The following is a 27,106-nucleotide window of genomic DNA, read 5'->3' as shown; positions in this document are numbered from 1 at the left end:
ATACAATGGTCTTCTCATTTTGCCACACACCATGGAGAGCACAAAAAACTCCCTGGCCTTAAGATACATTTATTGGCATCACCTCTGCTCCTCCCGTCCCAGATCCCGGTAGAGCCCTAGCACATCTCCTCCCTTATCGGTCTGGGAACCCAGGTGCTCATGAATGATGTGATTGGGGCGTCACTAGTATGTCTGAATTTCATGTATTTATTCACTCCTAAAATGCATCCACCTTTAGATGACCGCTCTTAGGTTGAGGGCAGTAGTGCTCTACATTTTCCCCAGGCCTCTTGGCATCCCAACACCCCATGCCATTTTCACATGAATTTCCCTACCCTTCTTTCTTGACTCAAATCCCATTCTCGACTCCTTCGAAATCTGGACTGAATTAGCCATAATCTGTGCAGCGCGGCTGCCTGTTACCTTGGCTGCATAACCTCTCTCTAGGGTGAAGGGAAAGAAACTTGCTTCAGGGTTGCCTTAAACAGAACAGCGTCTCCACACTAAGCCTGTGTTTCATTCTTCCAACGCACCTCTCATAACATGCCCTTCAATCCAACATGGTGACAGTCCTGATCCCTGGGCCCATAGACCTCGCCTCTATACCAGCACTTCTCTGACGCCCCTTGATACTCCTTCTGTCTACTCACCCATCCCATAGAGCACACCACTGTGCACTAGTGCCATATGCAAGACTATCAACACATCAACACATCTTCGACCTCTACAACCACAGCATAACTACATTGCTGCTCTTTCTGTATGGCTATATGGTCTTTTTATGCTGGGCCCAACAAAACTACTAGCACCAGGACTCATGATAATAGATTTTTAGCACTCGAAATCTCTTAGCCTGCCTAGGTCTCTGTACCTGCATCCCAACAAAAGCAAAAAAGAATAATGGTAATGGAATAGGTCATAGATTCATAGGCGTAGGATAGGCAGGATGCAGTGTCCGGGTGACATTTGTACCGGGAGCACATTATAAATCTATAAAACATAAACAAAACACTAGGCTGGTACACTCCTCTTTCCTCCTGTCCTTATCTCAGCAAGTGTTTGAGATCTAGCCCTCAGTGGGCTGGTTACACTCCTCTTTCCTCCTGTCCTTATCTCAGCCAGTGTTTGAGATATAGCCCTCAGTGGGCTGGTAACACTCCTCTTTCCTCATGTCCTTGTCTCAGCCAGTGAGATATAGCCCTCAGTGGGCTGATTACACTCCTCTTTCCTCATGTCCTTATCTCAGCCAGTGTTCGAGATATAGCCCTCAGTAGGCTGATCACACTCCTCTTTCCAAATGTCCTTGTCTCAGCCAGTGCTTGAGATATAGCCCTCAGTGGGCTGGTAACACTCCTCTTTCCTTATGTCCTTGTCTTAGCCAGGGTTTGAGATGTAGCCCTCACTAGGCTGGTAACACTCCTCTTTCCTCATGTCCTTGTCTCAGCCAGTGTTTGATATATAGCCTTCAGTAGGCTGGTAACACTCCTCTTTCCCCATGTCCTTATCTCAGCCACTGTTGGAGATATAGCCCTCAGTAGGCTAGTTACACTCCTCTTTCCTCATGTCCTTGTCTTAGCCAGTGTTCGAGATATAGCCCTCAGTAAGCTGGTAACACTCCTCTTTCCTCATGTCCTTTTCTCAGCTAGTGTTTGAGATGTAGCCCTCACTAGGCTGGTAACACTCCTCTTTCCCCATGTCCTTATCTCAGCCAGTGTTTGTGATCTAGCCCTCAATAGGCTGGATACACCCCTATTTCCTCATGTCCTTATCTCAGTCAGTGTTTGAGACATAGCGCCCAGTATCCTCTTTCCACCTGTGCTTATCTCAGCAGGTTTCAGCCCTCAGTGGGCTGGTTACACTCCTCTTTCCTCTGGCACTGATCTCAGACAGTTTCTGAGATGTTGCCTACACAGGCATGCAGCTTTCCTTATTCCCCTGAGCCTGGGTCTGGTCTCCCCTCCTAACTCCTGCCGGCCCCCACCTGCCTGGGAGTTGGTAACCCAGGTCGGCTGCTCCAGCTATTAGTTCTTCCTGGAAGTTGGTAACCCGGGTCGGCTGCTCCAGCTGTTAGTTCTTCCTGGAAGTTGGTAACGCGGTCCTCTGCTCCAGCTGCTGGTTCTTCTAGTGTCCCCAATGGGTTTGAGGATTCAAGGCTGCTTGTGATTGTTGTTCTCCTGTTCTCCTTCTCCCGCCATGTGGCTGCTCTTGTCCTAGTGTTCTAGGAGTTTGTTTTAGTATTTGATCTTCACCTCCTTTAGGTTTACAGCTCGAGGTACTCACTTTCTCTCCTTCCTTGATTGAAACAAATTAACCCCTGTCAAGTAGCAGCTGTGGAGTAAAAAGCCACTGTCAGCCAATTTGGGACCAGGTGTCTCGCGGCTCAGTCTCTGCTCCCTATGTCAGTACTGGTTTGTAACAGCCCGCAGTTTCCGTCTTGTGAGGTTTCTGTGTTTCCATCTGTGAGATGGCCTTCGTGCAATGCTTAGTGTCACAGGGTATTATTTATTTATTTATCCATTTGTATGAGCGAGCAAAGCAAACATGTGGGATTGGGGGTGTTTCTACGCCTGTGGCCAGAACACAAGACCGTGGAGGAGCTCTGGGGAATCCCCTATATACCGCCTCCAGGTAGCGCTACATGTAACTGGTGGGCGCATCCGCACCCCATGGTCACTCTAGCTCCAGAGGAAGTATGTGACTTCATCACACATCTTGTGGGAGCTTCTCCACCAATCTTCGGCCATTCGCCCGCTGCGCCGGACTCATCAAAGGTTCTGTGGCTGTCCTGGTGTTGGTTTAGCGTGTGCATTCATTGCCCCACCCCCTTTCCTTCTCAAGCCAGGAGCCACGTCAACCCTGAAGGTAAACTGCACTTATCTGAAGGTATATGGGCCATGTTCCAAGGCAGCACCAATAGTTCGCTGCTTCAGGTGCATACTGTGGTTACCCTCAGCAAAGAGTGATTATTTTTCCTTTGGGTTGTCTGTGTCATTGTTGGTACAGGTTGAAGTAAATGGATGCCGAATCACGTAACTGGACCGGTTGTACTCACTGGGTTGTTTTGTCATTCAGCCAGGACCTCTTGAGGTGGAACTGTGAGTACTTGCCTCTGGAACCTGGGGTTATTAGATTTCCCAGCAGGGTTCGCTCAGGTCCTGGAATGGTGCAGTGTTGCAGCCCCCCCCCTCCAGAGTGGTTTGCCATTGGACTCCATTGACGGAACCTTGTCTGCTGTTTTGTCACTCTCACTGGTTGGGTCTTGAACCTGGCTTTGGAATTCTACAATGAGGTCTCCTCGGGTGTCTTCTGGGGTTGGTTGCTGCTTTGCCTGCATCCGCCAGGTAGAACGGGCACTTACCTGCCTTTTCCTCATAACTTTGTCTCTGTTTTTGGGATTTGTCCTGTTTAATCCCATGAAGAACATTCCACAGCGTCAAATCATCCCCATAAGTGACCTTAAAGGTACTCACTTGAATATTAACATCTTGGGTCCCTGACATTTCTACTAAAAACTGTGAATTTAGCATGTGCCCCTGATAATTAGGATACTGTTTTGTAGTTGTGGTTACACCATATCGATCCATTGTAGTCTTTGATGATTCTGGCTTTTGGTGGTCTTCTGGGCATTGTTAGGAAAGTGATAAACCCGCCTTTACTCCCTCTAGCTACTACATTAAGTATATGGTCTAAATGCATAGGGAATTAACAAGGGGGTCCTGGGTGACTCTCTACCAGACATTAGTCATGGTTACAAGAGTCTTACCCAGAGTCTTTAGCTCACCATCTTTCACAGAGAAGAAATATCCCAAACATATCAGTCTTTGTCCTGCCCAGGTGCAGTCCGGCACCGAAATGCTAGGCAATTCTCCTCTGAACAAGAGTGTCAACAGCAACCCCAGACACGTGTTTCAGTCTGGTTGAACCTCATCAGTAGGGTGTAGCTGTGCCTCTCTAAGAAAAGTGACCACAAAAGTGATGGGTGGAAGGTTTCGAATGAATCTAAACCACTGGCAATTGCTCTGGGCAACCTTCCACACCACCATTCTTTAGCCCGTCTGCGCCATTGCAAAAGGGGACCAGCCATGTGCAAATCAGTCAGCAGCTGTCACCACCGAAGGTAGCAGCCCAGCCTGAACTGCTAGGCCAGGTCCCCTCTGCACAGAAAACCAAGCAACCCCAGAAATGTTTCTGCCTTGTTGGACCTCCTCAGTGAGGTGCAGCCTGGTTCCCTGTGGCGCAGCGAGCAAGGGACCCACATCTGGGCATACCCTCTCTCACAAGGAGAAAGAAAATGACCACAAAAGTGATGGGTGGAAGGTTTCGAATGAATCTAAACCACTGGCAATTGCTCTGGGCAACCTTCCACACCACCGTTTTTTAGCCCGTCTGCGCCATTGCAAAAGGGGACCAGCCATGTGCAAATCAGTCAGCAGCTGCCGCCACCGAAGGTAGCAGCCCAGCCCAAACTGCTAGGCCAGGTCCCCTCTGCACAGAAAACCAAGCAACCCTAGACATGTTTCGGCCTTGTTGGACCTCCTCAATGAGGTGCAGCCTGGTTCCCTGTGGCGCAGCGAGCAAGGGACCCACGTCTGGGCATACCCTCTCTCACAAGAAGAAACAAACTGACCACAAAAGTGATGGGTGGAAGGTTTCGAATGAATCTAAACCACTGGCAATTGCTCTGGGCAACCTTCCACACCACCATTTTTTAGCCCGTCTGTGCCATTGCAAAAGGGGACCAGCCATGTGCAAATCAGTCAGCAGCTGCCGCCACTGAAGGTAGCAGCCCAGCCCGAACTGCTAGGCCAGGTCCCCTCTGCACAGAAAACCAAGCAACCCCAGACATGTTTCGGCCTTGTTGGACCTCCTCAGTGAGGTGCAGTCTGGTTCCCTGTGGCGCAGCGAGCAAGGGACCCACGTCTGGGCATACCCTCTCTCACAAGGAGAAACAAACTGACCACAAAAGTGGTGGGTGGAAGGTTTCGAATTAATCTAAACCACTGGCAATTGCTCTGGGCAACCTTCCACACCACCGTTTTTTAGCCCGTCTGCGCCATTGCAAAAGGGGACCAGCCATGTGCAAATCAGTCAGCAGCTGCCGCCACCGAAGGTAGCAGCCCAGCCCGAACTGCTAGGCCAGGTCCCCTCTGCACAGAAAACCAAGCAACCCCAGACATGTTTCGGCCTTGTTGGACCTCCTCAGTGAGGTGCAGCCTGGTTCCCTGTGGCGCAGCGAGCAAGGGACCCATGTCTGGGCATACCCTCTCTCACAAGGAGAAACAAACTGACCACAAAAGTGATGGGTGGAAGGTTTTGAATGAATCTAAACCACTGGCAATTGCTCTGGGCAACCTTCCACACCACCGTTTTTTAGCCCGTCTGTGCCATTGCAAAAGGGGACCAGCCATGTGCAAATCAGTCAGCAGCTGACGCCACCGAAGGTAGCAGCCCAGCCCGAACTGCTAGGCCAGGTCCCCTCTGCACAGAAAACCAAGCAACCCCAGACATGTTTCGGGCTTGTTGGACCTCCTCGGTGAGGTGCAGCCTGGTTCCCTGTGGCGCAGCGAGCAAGGGACCCACGTCTGGGCATACCCTCTCTCACAAGGAGAAGCAAACTGACCACAAAAGTGATGGGTGGAAGGTTTCGAATGAATCTAAACCACTGGCAATTGCTCTGGGCACCCTTCCCCACCACCGTTTTTTAGCCCATCTGCGCCATTGCAAAAGGGGACCATCCATGTGCAAATCAGTCAGCAGCTGCCGCCACTGAAGGTAGCAGCCCAGCCCGAAATGCTAGGCCAGGACCCCTCTGCACAGAAAACCAAGCAACCCCAGACATGTTTCGGCCTTGTTGGACCTCCTCAGTGAGGTGCAGCCTGGTTCCCTGTGCGCAGCGAGCAAGGGACCCACGTCTGGGCATACCCTCTCTCGCAAGCAGAAACAAACTGACCACAAAAGTGATGGGTGGAAGGTTTTGAATGAATCTAAACCACTGGCAATTGCTCTGGGCAACCTTCCACACCACCGTTTTTTAGCCCGTCTGCGCCATTGCAAAAGGGGACCAATCATGTGCAAATCAGTCAGCAGCTGACGCCACCGAAGGTAGCAGCCCAGCCCGAACTGCTAGGCCAGGTCCCCTCTGCACAGAAAACCAAGCAACCCCAGACATGTTTCGGCCTTGTTGGACCTCCTCAGTGAGGTGCAGCCTGGTTTCCTGTGGCACAGCGAGCAAGGGACCCACATCTGGGCATACCCTCTCTCACAAGGAGAAACAAACTGACCACAAAAGTGATGGGTGGAAGGTTTCGAATGAATCTAAACCACTGGCAATTGCTCTGGGCAACCTTCCACACCACCGTTTTTTAGCCTGTCTGCGCCATTGCAAAAGGGGACCAGCCATGTGCAAATCAGTCAGCAGCTGATGCCACCGAAGGTAGCAGCCCAGCCCGAACTGCTAGGCCAGGTCCCCTCTGCACAGAAAACCAAGCAACCCCAGACATGTTTCGGCCTTGTTGGACCACCTCAGTGAGGTGCAGCCTGGTTCTCTGTGGCGCAGCGAGCAAGGGACCCACGTCTGGGCATACCCTCTCTCACAAAGAGAAACAAACTGACCACAAAAGTGATGGGTGGAGGTTTTCGAATGAATCTAAACCACTGGCAATTGCTCTGGGCAACCTTCCACACCTCCGTTTTTTAGCCCGTCTGTGCCATTGCAAAAGGGGACCAGCCATGTCCAAATCAGTCAGCAGCTGCCGCCACCGAAGGTAGCAGCCCAGCCCGAACTGCTAGGCCAGGTCCCCTCTGCACAGAAAACCAAGCAACCCCAGACATGTTTCGGGCTTGTTGGACCTCCTCGTTGAGGTGCAGCCTGGATCCCTGTGGCGCAGCGAGCAAGGGACCCACGTCTGGGCATACCCTCTCTCACAAGGAGAAACAAACTGACCACAAAAGTGATGGGTGGAAGGTTTCGAATGAATCTAAACCACTGGCAATTGCTCTGGGCAACCTTCCACACCACCGTTTTTTAACCCGTCTGCGCCATTGCAAAAGGGGACCAGCCATGTGCAAATCAGTCAGCAGCTGCCACCACCGAAGGTAGCAGCCCAGCCCGAACTGCTAGGCCAGGTCCAAGAAAAGTGAGCAAGGGATCATCTTACTGTGTACTAGAGGTTGTGGGGATTATGGTGGCTATTCATTTGTTGGCATTTTAGTTCTCAATTATGATTTTACTGTTGTCCAGAGTTCCCCCTCCAGCCACCCTGCCTCTTAGCCATATAGGTGCTGAGTTTACCGCCCGCTAATCGTCATACGTGTAGCCCATGAGGGGAGGGGTCTGCCTATGTCAATTACTGTTTTCGTACATACAATGTGCTTTACAATGTGTCATGCTCAACATAAATAACTTATTTGAATGTTCAGTTCCTATACTCGTAATTCTAAATAAAGAGTATACTTTTCTTCTATATACCTGTGTATTCTTTTGGGGTGTCATTTCGGGACTAATTGTACCTCTCCAGCAGAAGCCTGAATCCTCGGCCATCGCTATTAATCAAGCAAGCTTGGCCTATGTTATGTTTGGAGCCTTGTGCGTCCTTATGATAGAGGGCTGTGGAAAACTCTCCCTAACACCAGTGACCATGGCACGCCAACGAGGGGCTGCATTGGCTTTAGCCATTCGAGCTGATGGCGGTGTTTGCAGAGGAAGTTGAGGCAGCTTGCTGTGGGTTAGCAAGTGGTGCCTGCTGCAGCTGTTTCTCCCACTGAACTGCTACGAGCAAAGGGTTAATGTCTTCTGTCTACTCAGAGACTTTGTCAGAGCACACTCTTGTAATTAAACCTCTTTTATCAGCTGGGACATTGACACTCGGTTCCTTCTGAACAGAATTCGGAATTCGCTGCTATCTTCTTTCAAACTATTTGTAGAGAAATCGCGAGAGCCCCCGCTCTCGCGAGATCTCGCCGCAAACGATAGCTCCGCCCCCGTGCGCTCCGCGCGCATTTATGGGAAGAGCCAAGGACGCGATAAGGTGCGTCCTGCCGGCTCCTCCGAGAACGGGGCCCGCGGCCCACACTCATTGGACACGGACAGTAAGGCAGCATCTTAAAGCCACATTAGGCCCGTTGGCCTTTGTTATTGAGGCACGCACTGAGCGTGCACTGTGCATGAAACCTGTAAGAGAATAAACACAGCGTGACAAGCCCCGCGACTCCTGTCTTCATTACAAGCAAGTTACAACACTATTGTTCACTGAACCTCTCGGCCAACGGTCTGCCATTCCCTTGCAATGCCTCGGGGTGGCCTGCTAGTTCTATCAAGTGCAGTACAAGCAATCAACACAACATGTGACATATCAGAACATTATGCTTCTTCCTCCTGGCACTCTAGCTGCTGGAGGATAGCTCAAGGGCAATGTTCTCACCTTGGTAGTAAAACGTTTTATAGTGACTTTTTCGACAGTCAAAGTTTCGAAATACAAAAGTTTTGACAACAAAGCATTGAGAAAAAAAATTAGAATGTATTATTTTTATTTTTTTTATGGGGGGGTCCACCCGTGTAAAAAAAAAAAAAACAGTTTACTATACGAAACTTAACTAAACCCTTTAACATAAAAAAAATGCATTCGAATTTTTTTTTTTTCAAAACTTTGTATTCGAAAGTTTTGTGTTTAGGAATTTTGTTTTCGAAATTATAACTGGATAGGTAGTAAGACTACTCAGAGCAACCCAGGTTTGATCTCGGTCTGTGCTTACAAACCTCTGGGTATGAAATAACCAATTACAATTACTGCTTCCTCTCCCTACTTCAGCACTACACGATGGCCTGACAAAGCTATACAAGCAACCTACATCGCATAATAACATTCACCTACCATAGGAACTTCTAAACAACCTGTCAGGGTCGGTTAACTCTGAATCACAAGGATTCAGGGATTTAAATGTTGTCCAAGTCGGTTTGCCCAGGCCTAGTAATTGTACAATTTAGAATTGGAAGCCTTTTGGGCCGAGAGAGGACATATGGCTATATGTAAGCTGGATGTTGTTTTTTTCTGTCCTAGGACTGGATCCAGCAGCATACAAGTTCACAAAGGCGAGTGCGGAAGAGCGCCTGGACCCCGGGGACGCCCTCTTTGTGGACGCCATTCACACAGATGCTGACAGTAAGAGATGCCCCCATTCGCAGGCAACAGGTGCCTTGGAGTTTAACAGTCTGCATCTTTTATGTTTTCCTTATTGAACTGAGGGATAATAAATAAAAAGGAATTGCCAAAACACTGTGGTAAAAACGCCGCGATGAAAACACGCCAGCCAAAAATGAGCGTGCGGCCACCATAAGCCTCAGCCAAGACGTGTTCCCCATTCCATGTGGCTGGCGGCGAGGGGGCGCGGCGGAGGGCGTTCACGCCTTTGTGTGCAGAGACTGCTTCCCTTTGGGCAGTGTTCTTGCCGCCTGTGTGGGCATCTAATGGGAAAAAAAGCTAAGTTATGGTGGGTTTAAAAAGGCTTGACAATAAAACCTGCCACCTGGCCTGTGAATGAAGAATACATCATTTGATCCAAGTCACACATTACCACATCACCGCCGAGTAGCCATCACTGGAAGTTCACCTCCTGTTCAGGGCCACAAGAGAAAGGCATTGTGGGTATGCAAATTAGCCCAAATGCAAGCCTTGTGCTCCAGAAAATTGTCTTTGTATTACAGGGCAGTGCTACTTTATACATAGCTTAATTAACCCAATACAGACAGCTCTCAAGGCTGTAGACAGCTGTACACCTGGTTGCACCCTCATTAGAGATCATCAGTGCAGAGTCTGACAGCATTATGTCCACATTCAAGCCCGCGTCTCTGCGGCCTCTAACAGCACGGCCAAACGTTTTAAAAAATGCGGGGAGCTTGACAATCCGACTGCAGTCTCTACCTCTCCTGTTTCTTCCCAGGCCCTCTATACGGCCCTGGCCTCTCATTTCACCACTAAACCTCACTGCCCCTCCGGCCACCTTTCCCTCTCCTCTCCTTCTCTCCTATAACACCTGATGATGTTTCTAGACAAGTTGGGTCTATGAAAGTTTCATCCAAACAGGAGCTCCCCTGCTCCTCCAGAACCATTAAGGACAACATTGTTTCCCTCGCTCCAGTCTTGGCTGGTTTCTGCAATCATTCCTGTGCAACTGGGCCGTTCCCATCTCTTCTCAAGCACTCCCTTGTTCAACCCCTCCTGAAAAAGCCTTCTGCTGATCCTTCCTGCCCGGCCACCTATCGCCCAATCTCTATCACTCCTTTCCTGGGCAAACTCCTTGAGAAACTGGGCATCTCTCAGCTAAACCTCCACACTGAATCTACTAGTAATCTGCACGACCATATGTCTGGCTTCAGATCAACCAGAAGCACGGAACTGCTCTCCTGAACTCCAGTGAAGATCTGCTCTCCAACCTTGACTCCAGCTCTCACTCCGTCCTCATCCTCCTTGACCTCTCTTCTGCCTTTGACATGGTCAATCACACCACCATGATCAACCGTCTAAGTGTGAACCTTGGCATCACTGGACAGGCTCTGGCGTGGCTGACCTCATTTCTCTTGGACTGACCCTCTCAGGTCCAACTTTGGTCCTTTCTCTACATCACCTCTATTTCCCAATGTGGTGTTCCCCAGGGCTCTATCCTATCACCCTGGCTCTTCAATGTCTATCTGGCCCACCTGATCCCTACTTTCTGCTCTAACTTTCAGTGTTATGCGGATGAGACTCAGCTCTCTTTCAGGCTACCCTCATCCTCCTCTCCCTCCTCGCTCATTCCTGACTGTCTATCTGCTATTCAGGGATGGAGCGCCTCTAACAACCTCTGCCTTAATGCCAGTAAGACAGAGATCCTTCTCATTGGGACCCATGCCCCCGCTTTTCCTCTCTCCCTCTGGAGGCCCTCCTTGGGCCCCCTCCCCTCAACCCTCCTGTGAGACAAAAGACCTTAGCATGATCTTTGACTCCACTCTCTCCTCTCCACACATCACAGGCCTTGCCAAGAAGGCCCACTACCAGCTGCACCTCCTCAGAGGTATTCTTCCTTTTCTGACATTCCCCCAGAATCTCATTGTCTCCAGAGCCCTGGTTCTCTCCAGGCTGGACACCTGCAACAGCCTCTTTCCCAGTCTTCCTAACTCTACATTTTCGCCCTCTTCAACTAATCCAGAACAGGACTGCAAGACTTATCCTTGGCCTCAAGCCCAGGGACCGCAACTCTCCAGCTCTGAAATCTCTCCACTGGCTCCCTGTCGCCGGGAGGATGAAGTTCAAGACCTTCTGCGTCATCCACAATGCTTTCTGGGACTGTGGTCGTCTATATCCAAAACTCTCTTCCTAATTACCTTCCTTCTACAGCCCTCTGCTCAGCTACCTCAAACTCTCTGCTGGCCAGATGCTTCTCCAAACAGAAAGTGGGCGGTAGATCTCTCTTCTCTGCAGGTGCCTCCCTCTGGAATGGCCTCCCTGCCCCTCTCAGATTTGAGCCGGATCACCTGAAGTTCCGGAAGATGCTCAAGACTTTCCTCTTCTCTTCTTCCTTACCTCTCCCTCTCCCCTGCTAATCTACCTGTCTGCTTGCCATGACTGGTGGCGGGGTTGCCCTTAGAGTCACACAGGGACCACGCCCCCCTTTGACCAGTCACCCCGCACTACTGTCTGCCCTACTTAGCAATTCCTGTCTGGGACTGCACGCTGCACTTGCACGATCTGAATATCACAAAGCCTAGTGAGATCTTTTGTCTTGTCATCCCTCTGTCTCCCCTCCTTGTCTTATGGCACCTAGCAACACTTGTGTAAAGGCATGTTATAAATACCAAATCATTTCATATCATATGTTTGGAGAATTAGGCATGTTTAGCAAACACCAGAAAAGTTATGGTGGGTTTAAAAAGGCTTTAATAATCCATCCACCTGAAATGTAAAAGAATAAGTAATTTGAGCCAAAACCATAGGGGCCTAGATATTTGCCACTCCACAGAGCATTCATCCCTTCCCTTTTCAACATGGCCGACACTTCGCTGACGTGAGGTAATCCCTGTTAGTGAGCCAGCACCTATGTATGCGTTTTGTTTTAATTGAAAGGAGCGTCACAGGAGTACAATTATTTGCTAAGAATCATATTTTACCAAAATCACCTTTGTATAAGTCACTAATTTAATACTTCATGGTATCCATCGGGCTAATATTGATCCCCGTCCTTCTATTCTATTGTCCTTAGGTCCATTAGCACCCTGGCAGCGGTGCCAGCCAATCAGGTGGCTAGAAACGCAGGCTTGAACTGCTGTTGAAAGCCTGCGTTCCATGCCACCTGACGGCCGGCTTCCCCCGCAGCCATCTTCCCCCAACCCACCGCCCCTCTTTTTTTCATCCCCTTCACTTACCTTATTTCGGCAGCGGCTGCTGCATCCGCTTCTTCCACTTGTCTCCCGCATGCCACCATGGAAAGGGAAGAGGGCCTCCGTATGGAGCCCCGCCTTCCCTTTCCATTGCTGCCATTTTTGTAAAGTATTTTGCTTTGTTAGGGCCGTTAACTTGGGCTGCCGGGCCATTACCCCCATTCCAACCCTGGAAATGGCACGTTAACGCCACATTATTTGTATTCTATTGATGCCACATACGCTATGACAGAGAGCAGCAAGCCATTTCTCTATACCTGCAAATTTGAAGTTGTTTATTGCTTTCATGGGTATTTACTATTCTGCACACAATCAGTCTTGCTGGCACAGATGTATATGTGTTTTACAATCTACAGGTGATGTAATGAATATGAAAGATGTTCACACCTTGCCCTGAATAGAATAATCAACAGGTACCTAGCAAAGGAGTGGGGGACTTTTTTGATAACAACAAAAACATATTCTCTTGTTTAAAGTCACATCAGTTTAGTTCCTTAGTAATTATTTTTCATTATGATTGGTTTGTAATTTAGCTGATGGTACGATGGTAGCCCATCAAGCCCACTCTCTAGCAAGACCTTAATCAATTTAATTATCAGTTTCAATAATACTACTGATATGACCAGGACCACATGTTCAGTCCTGATGAAGGCAATAATGTTTGCATGCCGAAACGTTCTACATGTAAACACAGATAAAAATCAAGACTAATGACTGAGTTGATGAATTGACCCCCAAGGCAATGGACGATGAGCTGATCAATTTAATCCATTGACTTAATAAAATAAGGTCTACCCGATTGATTTTTCGCAGATTCATCTTCAATGAATTTATGAATTGATTCTCTTGTTTTGTAACTTGTAGTTCAGTTTGTTTTAAACCAATAACACCAAATTGTTTGATTTGCTCTTCTCTCTCTCTTTCTCTTTACTGGCTAATGTTTTTTCATTGACGATGAATGCACTGTATAGCAGTTGAGTATATACACAAATGTTGGGTGTTAACTAGGGTATGTTCACATTCTATTTGTACATTTTAAAGTAACTTTGTATGTTTCTGTGGTGATTGGCTTTCAATTAAACAATTATTGTTTAAACATTACATATGTTAATGTTGGTTCATAGAGTTTCTTAGGGACTGCAATTCTGAAGGTTTGACACATAGAGAAAAAAACTCTTTAATTCCAAATTCATTTAATGATATTGTGACCTACCAATTTTTGGTTTCTTTGTTCATGGTCTCACCAATGGCATGGAGTAATCGGGTAACCGTAGTTACCAGAAGCCTTTTTTTAACAATCATATTCTTTGTTTTGGTAAGTAGCTCACTGGACACATACCATAATACAAGCAGCGGCTGGGCTTAGGGTGGCGAGCCAGGACATCGTTCTTGGTTCCATATGCTGTCTGGTTGACTCCGTCGTTCAACTCCCTACCCTGAACTCTCAGCGTTTGCTAAATTAGGTACATTGTGGGTAATAATGATAGCAATAAGTCGCATTGGTCCTGTCCAACCGTGATATCATATGGTAGGTTAGCGGACAGGTGAGGGCGGAGGTCGTGACTATTATGTCCCATGCTTTCTCCATTAACCTTTTTGAGGATTTCGAGAGCAGGAACATTTTGGATTTGGAGAATGAGTAAAGGAGGCAGGAAGTTACTGTTAGTTGGTCAGGCCCCGGTTTGGTTTTAAGACGCAGGAAGAGACGATAGACCTCACCAAATCGCAAGCTGGAGACTATATGCCATTCCAACACCTCTTGTCTCAATAGGCAGGGGTCGATCAAGCAGGATTTATTTAGTCACCACTTTTCGGTTTGTCTGTGGACATCACTCTAGGCTACTGAAGTTTATCTAAAATGTACCTCAGAGAGGTGTACGATTCCCAGTGCTGCACAAGCCATGGAAAGGGAGAGTCCACCAAGGTGTCTAGACCCTCCCGGGTCCCACCTCAGGACGTGATGTTGCAATTGTAATTGGTTATTTATAACGTACTTAATAGCCAGAGGTTTCTAAGCACGGACCCGGGGATCGACGTTCTGCATCGTCTTGCTTCCAAGGGGAGCGCGTTGCCCCTGGGCTATCCTCCCTGCTCAGCTACTGTTGGATCTCAGGGTAATTTGCTGTTTGGGGACTAGTAGAAGTGAGGTGGGGGAGAGGAGGCATCAAATCCTTGCTTTCAGAGAAAAAAAGGAGTATCCCACTAAAATGAAAGTTCACCTTCTGCCCTAAATACCACTTTGGTGCTTTGCAGGCGTCCACTCGGGGGGAGTGGAGGCAAGGTAAGTGTCACTGTGAGTCCAGAGTTGCATATTCCATGCTCTGGGTTTCTCTAACACTTAACTCTACCTTTGAATACATTCATTTTCAAAGGAAATTTACAAAGCAACATAAATAGGTATTTATTTGGCTTGTTGATTTGATTAGACGCACACTGCGCACGCATACATGTGTTCTCCTTTCTTTTGTGCAATTTGTTAACATTAGGACGCAGCAAGTTGCTAACCGGATACAACGTATGAGGACACAAGGTGGGGTGTTATACCCTTTGCTAACAAGTGGGGGTTGGAAAAGAGGTGAGATAGGTGTCATGGGAAGTGGTTATCTGGCTGGGGGCGGGGGAAGACACGATATAGGTGGACGTTGCCCATTAGGTGTCGTGGCGGGGTCTTGGTTTCCCTCCTGAGTGGACAGAGAGTAGGCGCTGCTCCGGTTAGAGCGGGTATCTTGTTCCGCACTGTTGGAGCCTAACAGGAGAAGCCCTGCCTCCTATTAGATTGTCTGCTTCTTTTTAAGTATGCAGTAGTGTGGCTCCTGTTGTCATGAGGCGTTTGGCAGAAATTCAGGCCGAGATATTTCTCCCAGGTACTTCAAGGTGATGCAGAGCATCTTAAATATTGATTGGATTGGCCCAGGAAGTCAGTGGTGTTTTCTGAGGATCGGAGGGATATGCTCTCATTTCTTTCGTTCCCTTGATTGCTCGGACAGCAGCGCGGTGGACTACCTTGCCTGGTGCCGGGTGTGTGGCTGCAATTCCTGTGGGGAGTGCATCTAGGTGTGACATGACGAGGGCTTGCCAGGTAGTGCTGAAGTCAGCTTCAGGGAGAAAGGCTTTGATTCTATTTTGGAGAAGACTTTAGTATTCTGTTAACTTTATGTCAGTCAGAAAGTCTTTTATTTTGATTTTGCTGTTGAAGTACTGGGTCGATACCTGTACGACTCACTTAGAGTCCTCCCTTACACACTGTACGGGTGTTCACTTCCTTGTTGCGCTCTTGCCATCGCGCATCCAATCAGAGTCTATCTGTAGTTTTTCTGAACTACATTTCCCAAGCCCTGCCTCACTCTTAAGGACCTTGGTGGTGCGTCAGCGGCGGCGCGCTACGTGGGCCGGTTAGTGCCGGTTGGTGTCCGGAGTGTGGACGTCCCATGCAACTGTCTACTTAGCGCTCTTCAAGGTAAACCTTGTGTTTCTGTGCTATTTCTTGTCAGTCCTGTGTTCTTTTACTCCCCCTGCCTTACCATGTGTCCTATTCCCAAAGGTCGCGTGGCAGGACTAGAACACTTGAGCACCAATGACCTAACTGTTATTCCCTCCCCTAATAAAGACCCTCCTACGCAGTCTCTCTCTGCAGCACTTCTTAACACTCTCTCGCTTATGGCTCATGGAGTTGAGGTCGAGGATTTACTCACACAGACGGGCTTCGATTTAATGGCAGTCACTGAATCATGGCTCAGTGACTCCATTTCTAATGAGGCCACTTTGGCCACCCCCCCCCAGGATACGTCTTACTTCGATCTGACCGTCAGGTCACTAAAGGTTGCCCTTTTTTTGAAAGACACCCTCCAATATCACTTATGCCCACACGAATCTCCTGATGAATGTGAATCTTTGCTCACTAAAATAAAGATCTCTAACAACATTTCACTTACTATTATTCTTATTTACCGACCACCTCGTAACTTACCCCTTTTTGAAGAACAACTGCTACATATTTTGAACAATCTTATAACTAACAAAGGCGCGGTCGTTCTGTTAGGCGACTTTAATTTATGGGCAAATGATTCATCTGATAAAACCGCTCAGTCACTGCTTGCTGCTCTATCCTCTATTGGTTTCAGTCAGCTGGTCACTGAACCCACACATGCTGGTGGTCACATTTTGGACTGCGTTTTGTTTCATGAAATTCAAGCATCCACTCCCTCGGTCTCACCATGTCCTTGGTCTGACCATTCGTTACTTAACTTTAAGGTTACTCTCCCTACTACATCCTCCAGAGTTGACGCCATACCCAGATTTGCCACTGTTACCAGATCGTTCAAGAAGCTAATCCCTGAAAGACCATCTCATGAACTCTCTAACAGATTAGGTAATCTGTGCAATTTCGACAACTCAACTAATTTGTCAGAACACCTCACAAACACTCTAGACTCTATCATAGAGGAACTCACCCCTCTGAGTACTAGATTTGTCAAACCTGAAACCCTTAATAAACACTGGTTTAGTAATGAAATCCTCTCACTCAGACATCTACGACGCTCTGCTGAACGTGCATGGAGAAAACTTCCTTCTCCGGAGTCACTTGCCTTTTATAAAAGCGCTGTTAAAACATTCAAATCTGCTGTTATTAAGGCAAAAGCCACCTATTATAACAATCGCATACAACAAGCCAAATCGAGATCCAAGGAACTTTTTTCCATCCTTCAAGAATTTAATGCGAACACTCACACGGAAGGGCAGGCTCCCTAGGATGATGCCTGGTGTCAAACTATCCATGACGCCTTTAATGCCAAAATTGCCTCACATCTTGAAGCTAGTACCTCTACTTCACTTAATGCTTCTTTGAGGGCTTCTTCTCCGCTTTCTGATCCTACACCCGCTTTCTCATCCGAACAGTCTCTCTATGTTCAAACCACCCATGACTACTTACCCAGTAGTTTACCTAGTGACTCTCTCCTTCACTCCTCCCCTGAGACACATCCCACTTCCAATACCACTATACCTTCTTTCTCTTTCACCCATTGTAAGGTATCCGAAGTAACTGCATCATCCTTAAAATGAAGCCCACCTCCTGTAAAGGTGATGCCTGTCCTTCCAGGTTGCTGGTACAATGCCTCGACACCATTAGTCCTTGGATCACTAAGATGATCAATCAGTCTTTTGCAGAGGGTCAAGTACCAACCAATCTCAAGGAGGCCTGGATCACGCCCCTGCTCAAGAAAGCTAATCTTGATCCCGTCCTGGCTAAACATTATCGTCCTATCACCAACGTACCCTTCCTTCTGAAGGTCATGGACCGAGTCGCCTATCTTCAGTTACAGAAATGTATTGATGATAGTACCATTCTGGGGCTTCGTCAGTAAGGTTATCGTGCCTTTCACGGCACTGAAATGGCTATGTTGGATTTAAAATCAAATCTTGCTTCCATCATCGATCGGGGTCATCCTGCACTCCTGATGTTGTTGGATCTCTCCGCGGCGTTCGACTTAGTCGACCACTCACTCTTGGCATCTAGGCTACAATCCCTTGTGGGCTGCTCTAATCTCTCCACACAATGGCTAGTCTCTTTTCTTGGACCTCGAAATGCTCGGGTCGTCATTCAAAATGCCTCCTCTTTACCCTCTTTGCTCACACGTGGTGTCCCCCAGGGTCCTTCCCTATCCCCGACCTTGTTCAACATCTATATTCTCCCCCTGCTTCGCATGTCCGACGATCTGGGTGTCCTTTATACCAACTACGCGGATGACACCCAGGTCGTCCTTGAGTTGTCTGGTTCCTACCCTACAGATTCCAAGGCCATCTCTGCTATCTACTCTGTCATCCATTCATGGATGAGTATGAATTTTATGGCCCTCAATGCCGATAAAACTGAGCTTCTCATAGCAGGTTCAAGCCACATGTTAAAAAACCTTTCTAAGGAATACGACTCATTTGCCATTGCCTATGTATCCATTCCAGTGGCACGCAGCGTTAAGACTCTGGGCGTCACTATTGATGCCGAGCTCTCAGTGCGCCAACATGTTGCTAAAACCAGGGCATCCTGTTGCTGGATTAACAAGCAACTCTGCGTTGCGGCCGTTTCTCTCTGTCAGCAATATGTCTCTTCTAGCAACGGCCCTTGTTAATTCTAGGTTAGACTATTGTAACAGTCTCCTAGTAAATACTTCTGCTGCTAATATCATTGCTCTCCAGACAATCCAAAACGGTGCAGTCCGAGCCGTGCTAGGTCTGGCCAGGCACCCTTCTATTACTGATGCCAGGAAGAAATTGCACTGGCTGCCATCAAGCATAGAGTATCCTTTAAGATACTCACTCCTACCTTCAAATGTCTGATTGGTTCTGCACCCATCTACCTGACCCAGTATATTCATTGCTACAGCCCCGGCCGTTCACTTAGGTCCACTGAGCAAGCCATTCTCACTCAGCCCCGTTTTCGAACTGCCAAGTTCGGCAAAACTATCTTCAGTGTCTCAGCCCCTACTCTCTGGAACACTCTTCCTCTCCATTTTAAGAGCTCCTCCTCACTGACTCAGTTCAAGAAAAATCTCAAGTCCCATCTCTTCAATGCTCCTTAAATCTTCATTTCATAGTTCCTCCTGAGATGTCCGCTTTTCAACTGTCTGTTTAGTACTGTCTTTTTTGTTTTGTGTGCGCCGTGAGGCCTTTGGACGATTTGGCGTGTTATCAAGAATTAAAATAAATAAATAAATACAATGCAGTTTAGGTTTGGTAATGTGTTGTTTGGAGGATAGTGTGTTTTCAATGGTGAACCCGGAGGAATGGGGCTTAGCAGTAGCTGGAATTTGAATCCCTTCTAGACTCCTTTTGCCTAGCCGGCCCTGCACCCCCTTTTGTTTGGATGGGTTCTTGTGCCTAGCAGCTCCAAAGTTAGAGGTGCACTGTGGCGTACCAGAAACTCCTCTGATCTCACTTGCAGATCCCGATCCTACGAGACACTCCACCCTCCTCTTTCCCAGCCCCTCAAGAGAACACAACCCATAGAGACCCCACCTCCGGCTTCGTTCACTCTGGCCTCCCACTTGATGTACCAAGGCCACCCTCCCAACTCACTTCGATCAACCAGACCCCACTCCCCTCCCTGCGTCCCCCTACCACCACCCCGTCATCAGATCCTTCCTCTCATCCACACCACCATGACCCACACTTTGAATCCCGAAACTCTGTCTGTGCAGTCCTATCCACAATCCCTGTTCAGCCGCCCATCCTACCCTCAGAATTGCCACCACATTTATAACCAAATTTACTCTGAAGACCCTGACCCCCATTCATTCAGCCTAGCTGTCAATCAAACATGCTAAGTGGTGAGCGAGGCGGCTCACCACTTGGGCCAATCACGCAAGAGTGCGTCTTGGGTTGGCAAGGCAACTTAGTCCAAGGTGCCTAAACCCCCTCCCACACCCCCTGTGGTAGCCTGACAGAGTGGCACCACTTTGGAGGGCTTCTGTGTAGAAGCCTGCCAAAAGTGGAACAAAGGGCTCGACCTTTGGTTTGGAGTTACAGAGGCGAACACAAATGCCATTTTAAAACTGAGTTCTGGCACAAAGATCCTACCGGTGAATTAATATAAAATAAATAAACCGGCGGTATCTTTAACATTGCACCGAAAAGTGGTGCGAGTCAAATACATGGGAAAATCCCATAGAGAATATTCTTAAGGAATATAACAAGTAGTATCCACTGCCACCAGCCAAAACACGACGAGGGGGGATGGGACAGTGCCCCCTTGAACAGACTCAGGGGCAATCGAATTGCCCCTACCAGTACGTCCACAATATGATGGTTTGTACCGGTTCTGTTAGTAATTTGGGACTAGTAAAGCCGATGGTGACTTTACATGCCCTGGGAGACAGTAGTCAGTCCCAGGGTATGGAGTCTATGGTGGGGGTCGCCTAGGACACTCCCTGTGTTACTGCACCAAGGGTGCTGTGTAACACACATAGAAAAAACACATGAGACCCTATGGAGAAAAAGACCCCATAGCCCATAAAACACATAGATCAACAAAGGAATACCCCAAATCATGTCCAAGAGTGCGAGAAAAAGAGTCTCACTCTTGGCAGGAGAAAAAAACAAACTCCAGAAATCCAGCAAAGCTGCTGGGGGACTCAGTAGATTAGGAAATTCAGCCTAAAGAGAGAATTCTCCCTAACACAGATGTTGAAGTCTTTAACTGGTTGATGAGTTTTTCACCATAACAGGTGTATCCACCCCGCGGTGGCATCCTGAGGATGGCATCAGATGGCGTTTAGCTCATAAAAGCCCGCAGTACCACGGTCTCCTCTGTATATCTGTGACGTCCTCAGTGGGAGTGAATGTAGGACTACTACCTATCTGCTATGTATGTCTATTAAACTGATAACATGGTCACATGCCATTTCGTCTTTTTCAGATTTTGGCATCCAGATCCCAGTCGGGCATATTGATTACTACATCAATGGAGGCAAAGACCAGCCGGGCTGCCCATCACCCCGAGACTGTGAGTGTTCCTGCTTTATGCTGCCGGCAAGCTCGGCGAGCTCAGCACTCGCCTCTGGCACCTGTGTGACACAGTTTACACTCCCTGCAGGGACAAGTCAGTAGTTCATCTTGTCGTGGCCAAGAGCGGCACTCTTCCCAAAGGCTGTCCACAGCTTGCAGACAATAAGCAATATAAGCAAATAAGGGGAAGGACCCAGACTGATGGTTAAGCAAGCTTCCTCTATTAGTTTGCAAATACACGGCATACAGAGGGATCAGCAGGGAACACAGCACATAAGTGTTCAGGCAGTTTGGCACACGGAGCTCTCACTCTAGGGCCCCCACCCTTTTATATAGCATATCATAGGCAAACACTAATATGTTTCAATACTTTCACAATGAGGGTGTTACTTGCAGTGACATTTGGCAAGAACTATCGACATCTTACTTGTGACCTTGTGATGCAGCCCTGCAGGGACTTCGTATTATGAATAAGCAGCATTCGCAGAACCCCTTCTGTTATCTCCCATATATGAAACTACTGTTATACGTGTAGAGAATCAGCGAAAGTCTAATCTGAGTGAGCGGAAGAGAGGGTCTGACGTGTCCCCTGTCCTAGGAGGGGTTTGGGCCTGTCCGGGGTGCTGCGTGCAGAGGGAGGCAGAGGGAGATGACAGGGGGGTATGAGGTCTAACTATGTGGGGAGCCTAATGTAGTATAGCATAGCCTAATAATAATCCTCTGTAGCATAGCATAGCATAACATAGTATAACAATCCAGCATAACATAACACAACATAGCATAGACATTCTGCATAACACAGCATTGCATAACAATCCTGCCACATCAATCTTTCCACAGGCAATAGCTTGGGTAGCAAGGAAATAATACTGTGTGCTAACAGCATGCTTAGAAGTGAGAGGAATGTAGTATCAAATGTCATATAACAGAGTGTTATTAGTGTATCTCATTTCACGACATGCCCAAGATGCACCAATCAGGCAGGTCTACTCACATGTCAATACCAACCGCATTATTCTATATGAGAACTTTAGCTTGTGAAGGTAGGAACACACCACAGGTATAGGAACACGGGGGTAGTAAAACCACTGTACCACTGTTATGCAACCAATCAAGTTATAGTCTCAGAATAGCTACACTAGAGTGCAAAGCCCAGTTGTTTCACTCTTGTAGGAATACTAGTACTCAGTTTCCCTGCCATTATGGGCCCACTACAGTACAAAGTTCAATTGCACCACTGTAAAGTAACATTGTAGCTGAAAGATGAATTGTTCCCCTTTTGTGGGAACTCTAGTTTCAACAGCATTTCTGTTGCCCTGCTGTAGAAACTAGGGTTCATATGGAAACTCACCCTCTGTTATTAAACACAAAGGCCCAATGCTCCTTTATCCCACTGCTCGAGGAACACCAGGTTCCAAATGATAACTGCCCCACGGTTGATGGAGCACTAGAGATCACAGGTCAGTGCCCCCACTGTTGCAGGGAAGCCAGGATGCAGTGTTCCGCTGCTCCTCTGTTGTAAGAGTGCTAGGGTACAAAGACCACATGTCCCACAATCCTAGAAACACCAGTGGGGCAGGCTAAATGCTCTACTGTCAATGAACATTAGCTGAGAACCTACTCCCACATCACAGCTACTCCCTAGCCTTCTCACATCCCTCCTGTCTATATTAGGTGACTGCCCAAACACTGGTATCTGCACCATAATCCCCCCATCCTCCATTGGCCTCCAACCAACATTCAATCCCTACATTGCGTGCCACTTACCTCAGGATCGGCCCGCTGCATGCTAGTGCTTGTGTACGTGGTTCTGCTCGAAACACGTGTATCTTCATAACTATATAAATACAAATACTAATGAATACAAATAAGGAGGCAACAGATGGAAACAATACCAATGTGCCAGCAGGGGCCACCTCCATAATACCTCATAGGAACACTCAGGCCTATCCTCGCGTAGGAGGCCCTGCATATAGCAAGAGCTAGTAAACGTGTGCCGCGGAGACTCAAAACTCAGACAAACCACGGCTTTCCAATGTTAAGTATCATTTATGTGTATGGAATGACCCAACGATCAGAAATATATCCCCTGGCCAATAATTCCACTGTTTCATGACACTTTGGGCACAATAAGTGGTTGGAAGCAAGAGAACATCAAAGGGAATCAGAGGCATTGCTAGGGGTTGGGGGGGTTAGGGGGCTATAGCCCCAGGTCTTTGGTTGTAGCCCCGGATAGAAGATCAGGTGCTAGCTAGCCCGACTCCCTACAGTCCTGACATTAGCGTAGCCCCAGATCTTTTCCAGACCTAGTAACACCCCTGAAGGGAATGATGCCAGAAGGGGTATATCAGGACACAGAGTTAGCCAGATGCATATCTGTGGATGAGACCATGGATGCATATGAAGAGTGAAAGGACACATATGTAGAGGGATCAATTGCACACGGAAAACCAACTGGTGTGACCAACTGGTGTGGAGGCGATACACAGAGGTGGGAGAGGAGCAATGGAGGTCAGATGGAATACGAGTTGCAAGTGTAATAATTTGGGGGCAAACGAGATAAGTGGGGGGCACAGCTGAAGCTTCAGCCGTATTGGGGGAGAAGGGAAATTGTAGTCAGCAGAATATTAAGAGAATAGCCAACATATTTGATCCAAATTAATGTATTTGTGTACATTTTGGTTTTTTGGTATTTTGTATTTTGGATTGTATTTTATATTTTATATTTTATACTTCATACTCTATGAATGAAATGTATAAAAGTTCATTTGAACTAAAAACAAATACAGATTATTATTATTATAAAGAGAATTCACTACCACAAGAGTGTGAGCCAGAGCAGATCTCTAAGAATGAACGGACACTATTAGCTACAACAGCTCACTTAGACACGGTACGGCATATAGAAATGCATAACACATATCGTAAGTCGCGTTATGTTCAAAAGAGTGAACTCTAATTCCGAGCAGATCAGTATTAGGAAATGGTAGGGTCCTACACTACATAATGAAGAAAGACATTTTTGACAAGTTCAGAAAGAGAAAGGGGGAGGAGGAAAGACGGATGAAGTGTAGAGAAGTAGAGAAGTGGAGGGAGGAGGAGAGAGAAAGGAGATAGAAGAGGGTTTAATCGATATGCTCTCAACACATTACTTGAACAATATTTGAACATGTATTGGATAATACATGAAAATGAAGCACTTTGCGTTTTCAGTCAGCTGGGCTTGTTGAAAGCTTTGTTCCATCAGGCTGAGGGCAAGCATACGATGTTGTTACTCTTTGGAAATTCCAGATTGAAGGAGCTCAGGTCAGAATTTCTTGTCTCTTAACTTCCGGCCCAGAAGGGCGAGGTTAGGGGTTGGGGAGAATCTGTTGTGGGGTAATGGTGAGAAATCTTCCCAAAGGTCCCATGGGGATGATTGGGATGGGGCGGCGGTCAGATTTTCCGTCATATCTTTGTCCAAAGTGATTCTAAGTCCGGACCGCATTCATCCAACCAGGGCTGTTCAGTCTTTGCATTGGGATGTGGATGATTGGAGGAATTTGGGATTTTGGAAATGGCTGAGGCAGAAATTGAAGTAAGCGTTGCTTACAGGATGATTGAGTTGGGAGATGTGCATTTCACTATCAAGTCAACCATCACTACGTGATATCTGAAGGAAGGCTCAGCATCCTGATCTGATTGAGGTAAAGGATGCCACGGTGGCCCGGGATGGACAGAAAATAGTATTTATTGGCCACCTTGATGTTGTTATTGAACCACAGGGGTTGAGAGTTCAGGGGCATAAATCCTCTTGCAGTCACTGCCTGCAAGTCGCGTAAGGCTTTACGAGTGTTGGAGAGTGTGTCTAATCCTTGAAGAGAGGGTTTTGCCTTCAAATGCTGTATGTCTGTAGCTTTATAGGGGAAGGCAAGGTGGTCTTCAAAAACTAGCCATACAGGAGATGAGGGGGATATCATTTTTTAATCCCACCGCAGATCTTGATTTATAAGAAACTCATATAGGTGAAATGTGGGGTGTCAACACCCCCTTGTGTTGGGGCCACACATAATCTACTCATTGAGAACCTTGGTTTCTTTGTTTGCCACATGAATTTGGATCGGATTTTGTTGATCGAATTGAAAAACGAAGATGGCCATTCTAAAGGCCGCATTGAGATGGCAGATTGTACTACTGGATAAAAGCTCTTCTTCTTTACCCTGGCTGCACATCCCCACCTGGAGAGAAGAAGCGGGACCATTTATTCACTAGGCTTTCAATCTTTAATTTAATGATCTTGATGTTTAATTGTAACATTCCTTGTAAATGACTGGACAGTTGGATCCACACATATTTAATGCTAGTGGGCTGCCGGAGGAAACCTGATACATTTGGTTTAATACAGTATTTAATTAGGAACATTAGGGACACGACTTACGTTTGGTCAACATTAAGTTTGCTCCCACAGACTCTGCAGTATCTGGAGTCTTGCTTCACTTTCTCCTAGAATGCAGGGAGTGTGTAATGGGGGTCCTCCAAAAATGTGAGGATGCCATTTGCATGTGCAGAACCTATAATGCACTTCATTTGAGTGCCCAATCCAATGACTGATTTATGAATTCTGCTGCATTGTAGAAGCAGTTATGAAGAGAGTATAAACATCTGGGGAGAAAGAGGGCAGCCCTGCTTAGTGCCGAGTAGTAGAGGGAAAATATTCCATTGCCTAAGACTGACAACCCTGGCTGTTTATATAGGGTAAAGATCAGAGATATCAGCGTCAAACCCAATCCATGCCATATTAACGCTCCTGCCAGGAATCCCAAGCCACTCTGCCAAATGCCTTTTCTGCATTGAGAATTATCACAGCACAAGGCTTATGTGTTTTTTTACAAGACCAAAGACATTGCGGAGCAGGCTTATACTTACTGAGGAGAGTCTCCCTTGATCTTTGTGTATTCATTAAGGTAGGAGAGGTTCAAGTCTGATCGCTAAGATTCTGGCAAAGATTTGGGATTCTACATTATTGAGAGAGATGATTCTGTATTATTTATGTGAAAGTAAGTTTAGCATCTGTGAGTAAATCTATAAAGGAGTAGAACAAGTCAATTGGAAGCCCATCTGGACCAAGGGCCATGCCATTCTTCAGCTTGGCTATTGCTAGTTCAATATCAGTAAGGGAGATCTCCCATTCCTATCTCCTCCAACAAAACTGTTTTTCCTTTAGGGAAGGGAGTGTCTTGTAAGTACTCATAAATTTGGGCAGAAGGAATGTTTAATTCAGGTGTGCATATGTTCTCGTAGAATTTGGCAAATTTTGCCGCTTTCTCTTGGTCTTTTAGAAGGACGCCTCCCTACGTCTTGAGGGTGGCAAGTCTATTGTTTTTCCCGACATTTAAGTATGAGGCCAGTAAAGCGATTGCATATCATAATCCATTTTGTTTTCATGAGGGATTTCAGTTTCACAGGGTCAGACTGCCGTAGGTAGTCTACCTCCATATATTTTATGATTTGAAGAGTTTTTCCTGTGGTTTGTGTCATTCATTTGTTTTTCCATGCTACATAGTTAATTATCCACCCCTTAGAGCAGCTTTGTATGCATCCAATAGTACCCTTTGTGCAGTGGTCGAAGTGGGCGGGAGCGGTCGGGGGCGGTTTTAATTAGGTTTTACCGTTCCTATACTTTCATTTTAAAAAGAAACCGTTCCGGAGCGGTTTCGTTTTAAAATAAAAGTGTAGGAAGAGGTTGGAACTTGCACTTTCAGTGCACTGCACAGGCACTTTCCTTAAAGAGCAGGCACATGTGTTTTGGGATTTTTATTGTGCATGGGAGGGGGCACGGTGATGAGGTCTGTGGGGAGCGGTGCAGGCCAGTAGGGAACATAGTTCCACTACTTCTTTTCGTACACTTCGAGCACTACCTTTGTGAGATTCCTTCCCCGTCATATAATAGGAAAAATGAATCAGCAAATTTCTCGACTATGGTTTTAAATTCATACGCATGAAGGAGATCGGGGTTTAAGCGACACTTGGAATTTCTGGCAGAGCTGCCACCCAATCTAGTGATAAGATGACCGGGCATGGTCCAAGACCAAGATCAGTGAGGTCCCGGCCTCGAACATGAGCTTCATCAGGCTCTAAAACAGGAATAAGTAGTCAATCTTATAGTAGGAGGATTGTACTGGGGAGTAAAATGCATATTCAAGCTCCTCTGATTTTCAT

The 27,106-nt window shown here is 47.2% G+C and overlaps 1 protein-coding gene across 1 annotated transcript in view; it reads left to right on the top strand.

Annotated features, from left to right (window-relative positions):
- PLA1A (phospholipase A1 member A) overlaps window positions 1-27,106 on the top strand; it is a 264,242-nt gene that overhangs the window by 185,840 nt on the left and 51,296 nt on the right. The window contains exons 5-6 of the mRNA XM_069635738.1: window positions 9,057-9,158; window positions 20,820-20,906. Of these exons, the coding sequence (XP_069491839.1) occupies window positions 9,057-9,158; window positions 20,820-20,906 (189 nt within the window). The remainder of the gene's footprint in view (window positions 1-9,056; window positions 9,159-20,819; window positions 20,907-27,106) is intronic.

This window comes from Ambystoma mexicanum, chromosome 7p (assembly GCF_040938575.1).
Source record: "Ambystoma mexicanum isolate Mex_15411 chromosome 7p, UKY_AmexF1_1, whole genome shotgun sequence".
In the NCBI taxonomy this organism is placed as follows: domain Eukaryota; kingdom Metazoa; phylum Chordata; class Amphibia; order Caudata; family Ambystomatidae; genus Ambystoma; species Ambystoma mexicanum.
The sequence above is the reverse complement of the archived record's forward strand: the minus strand, read 5'-3'. Positions and strand labels throughout refer to the sequence as shown.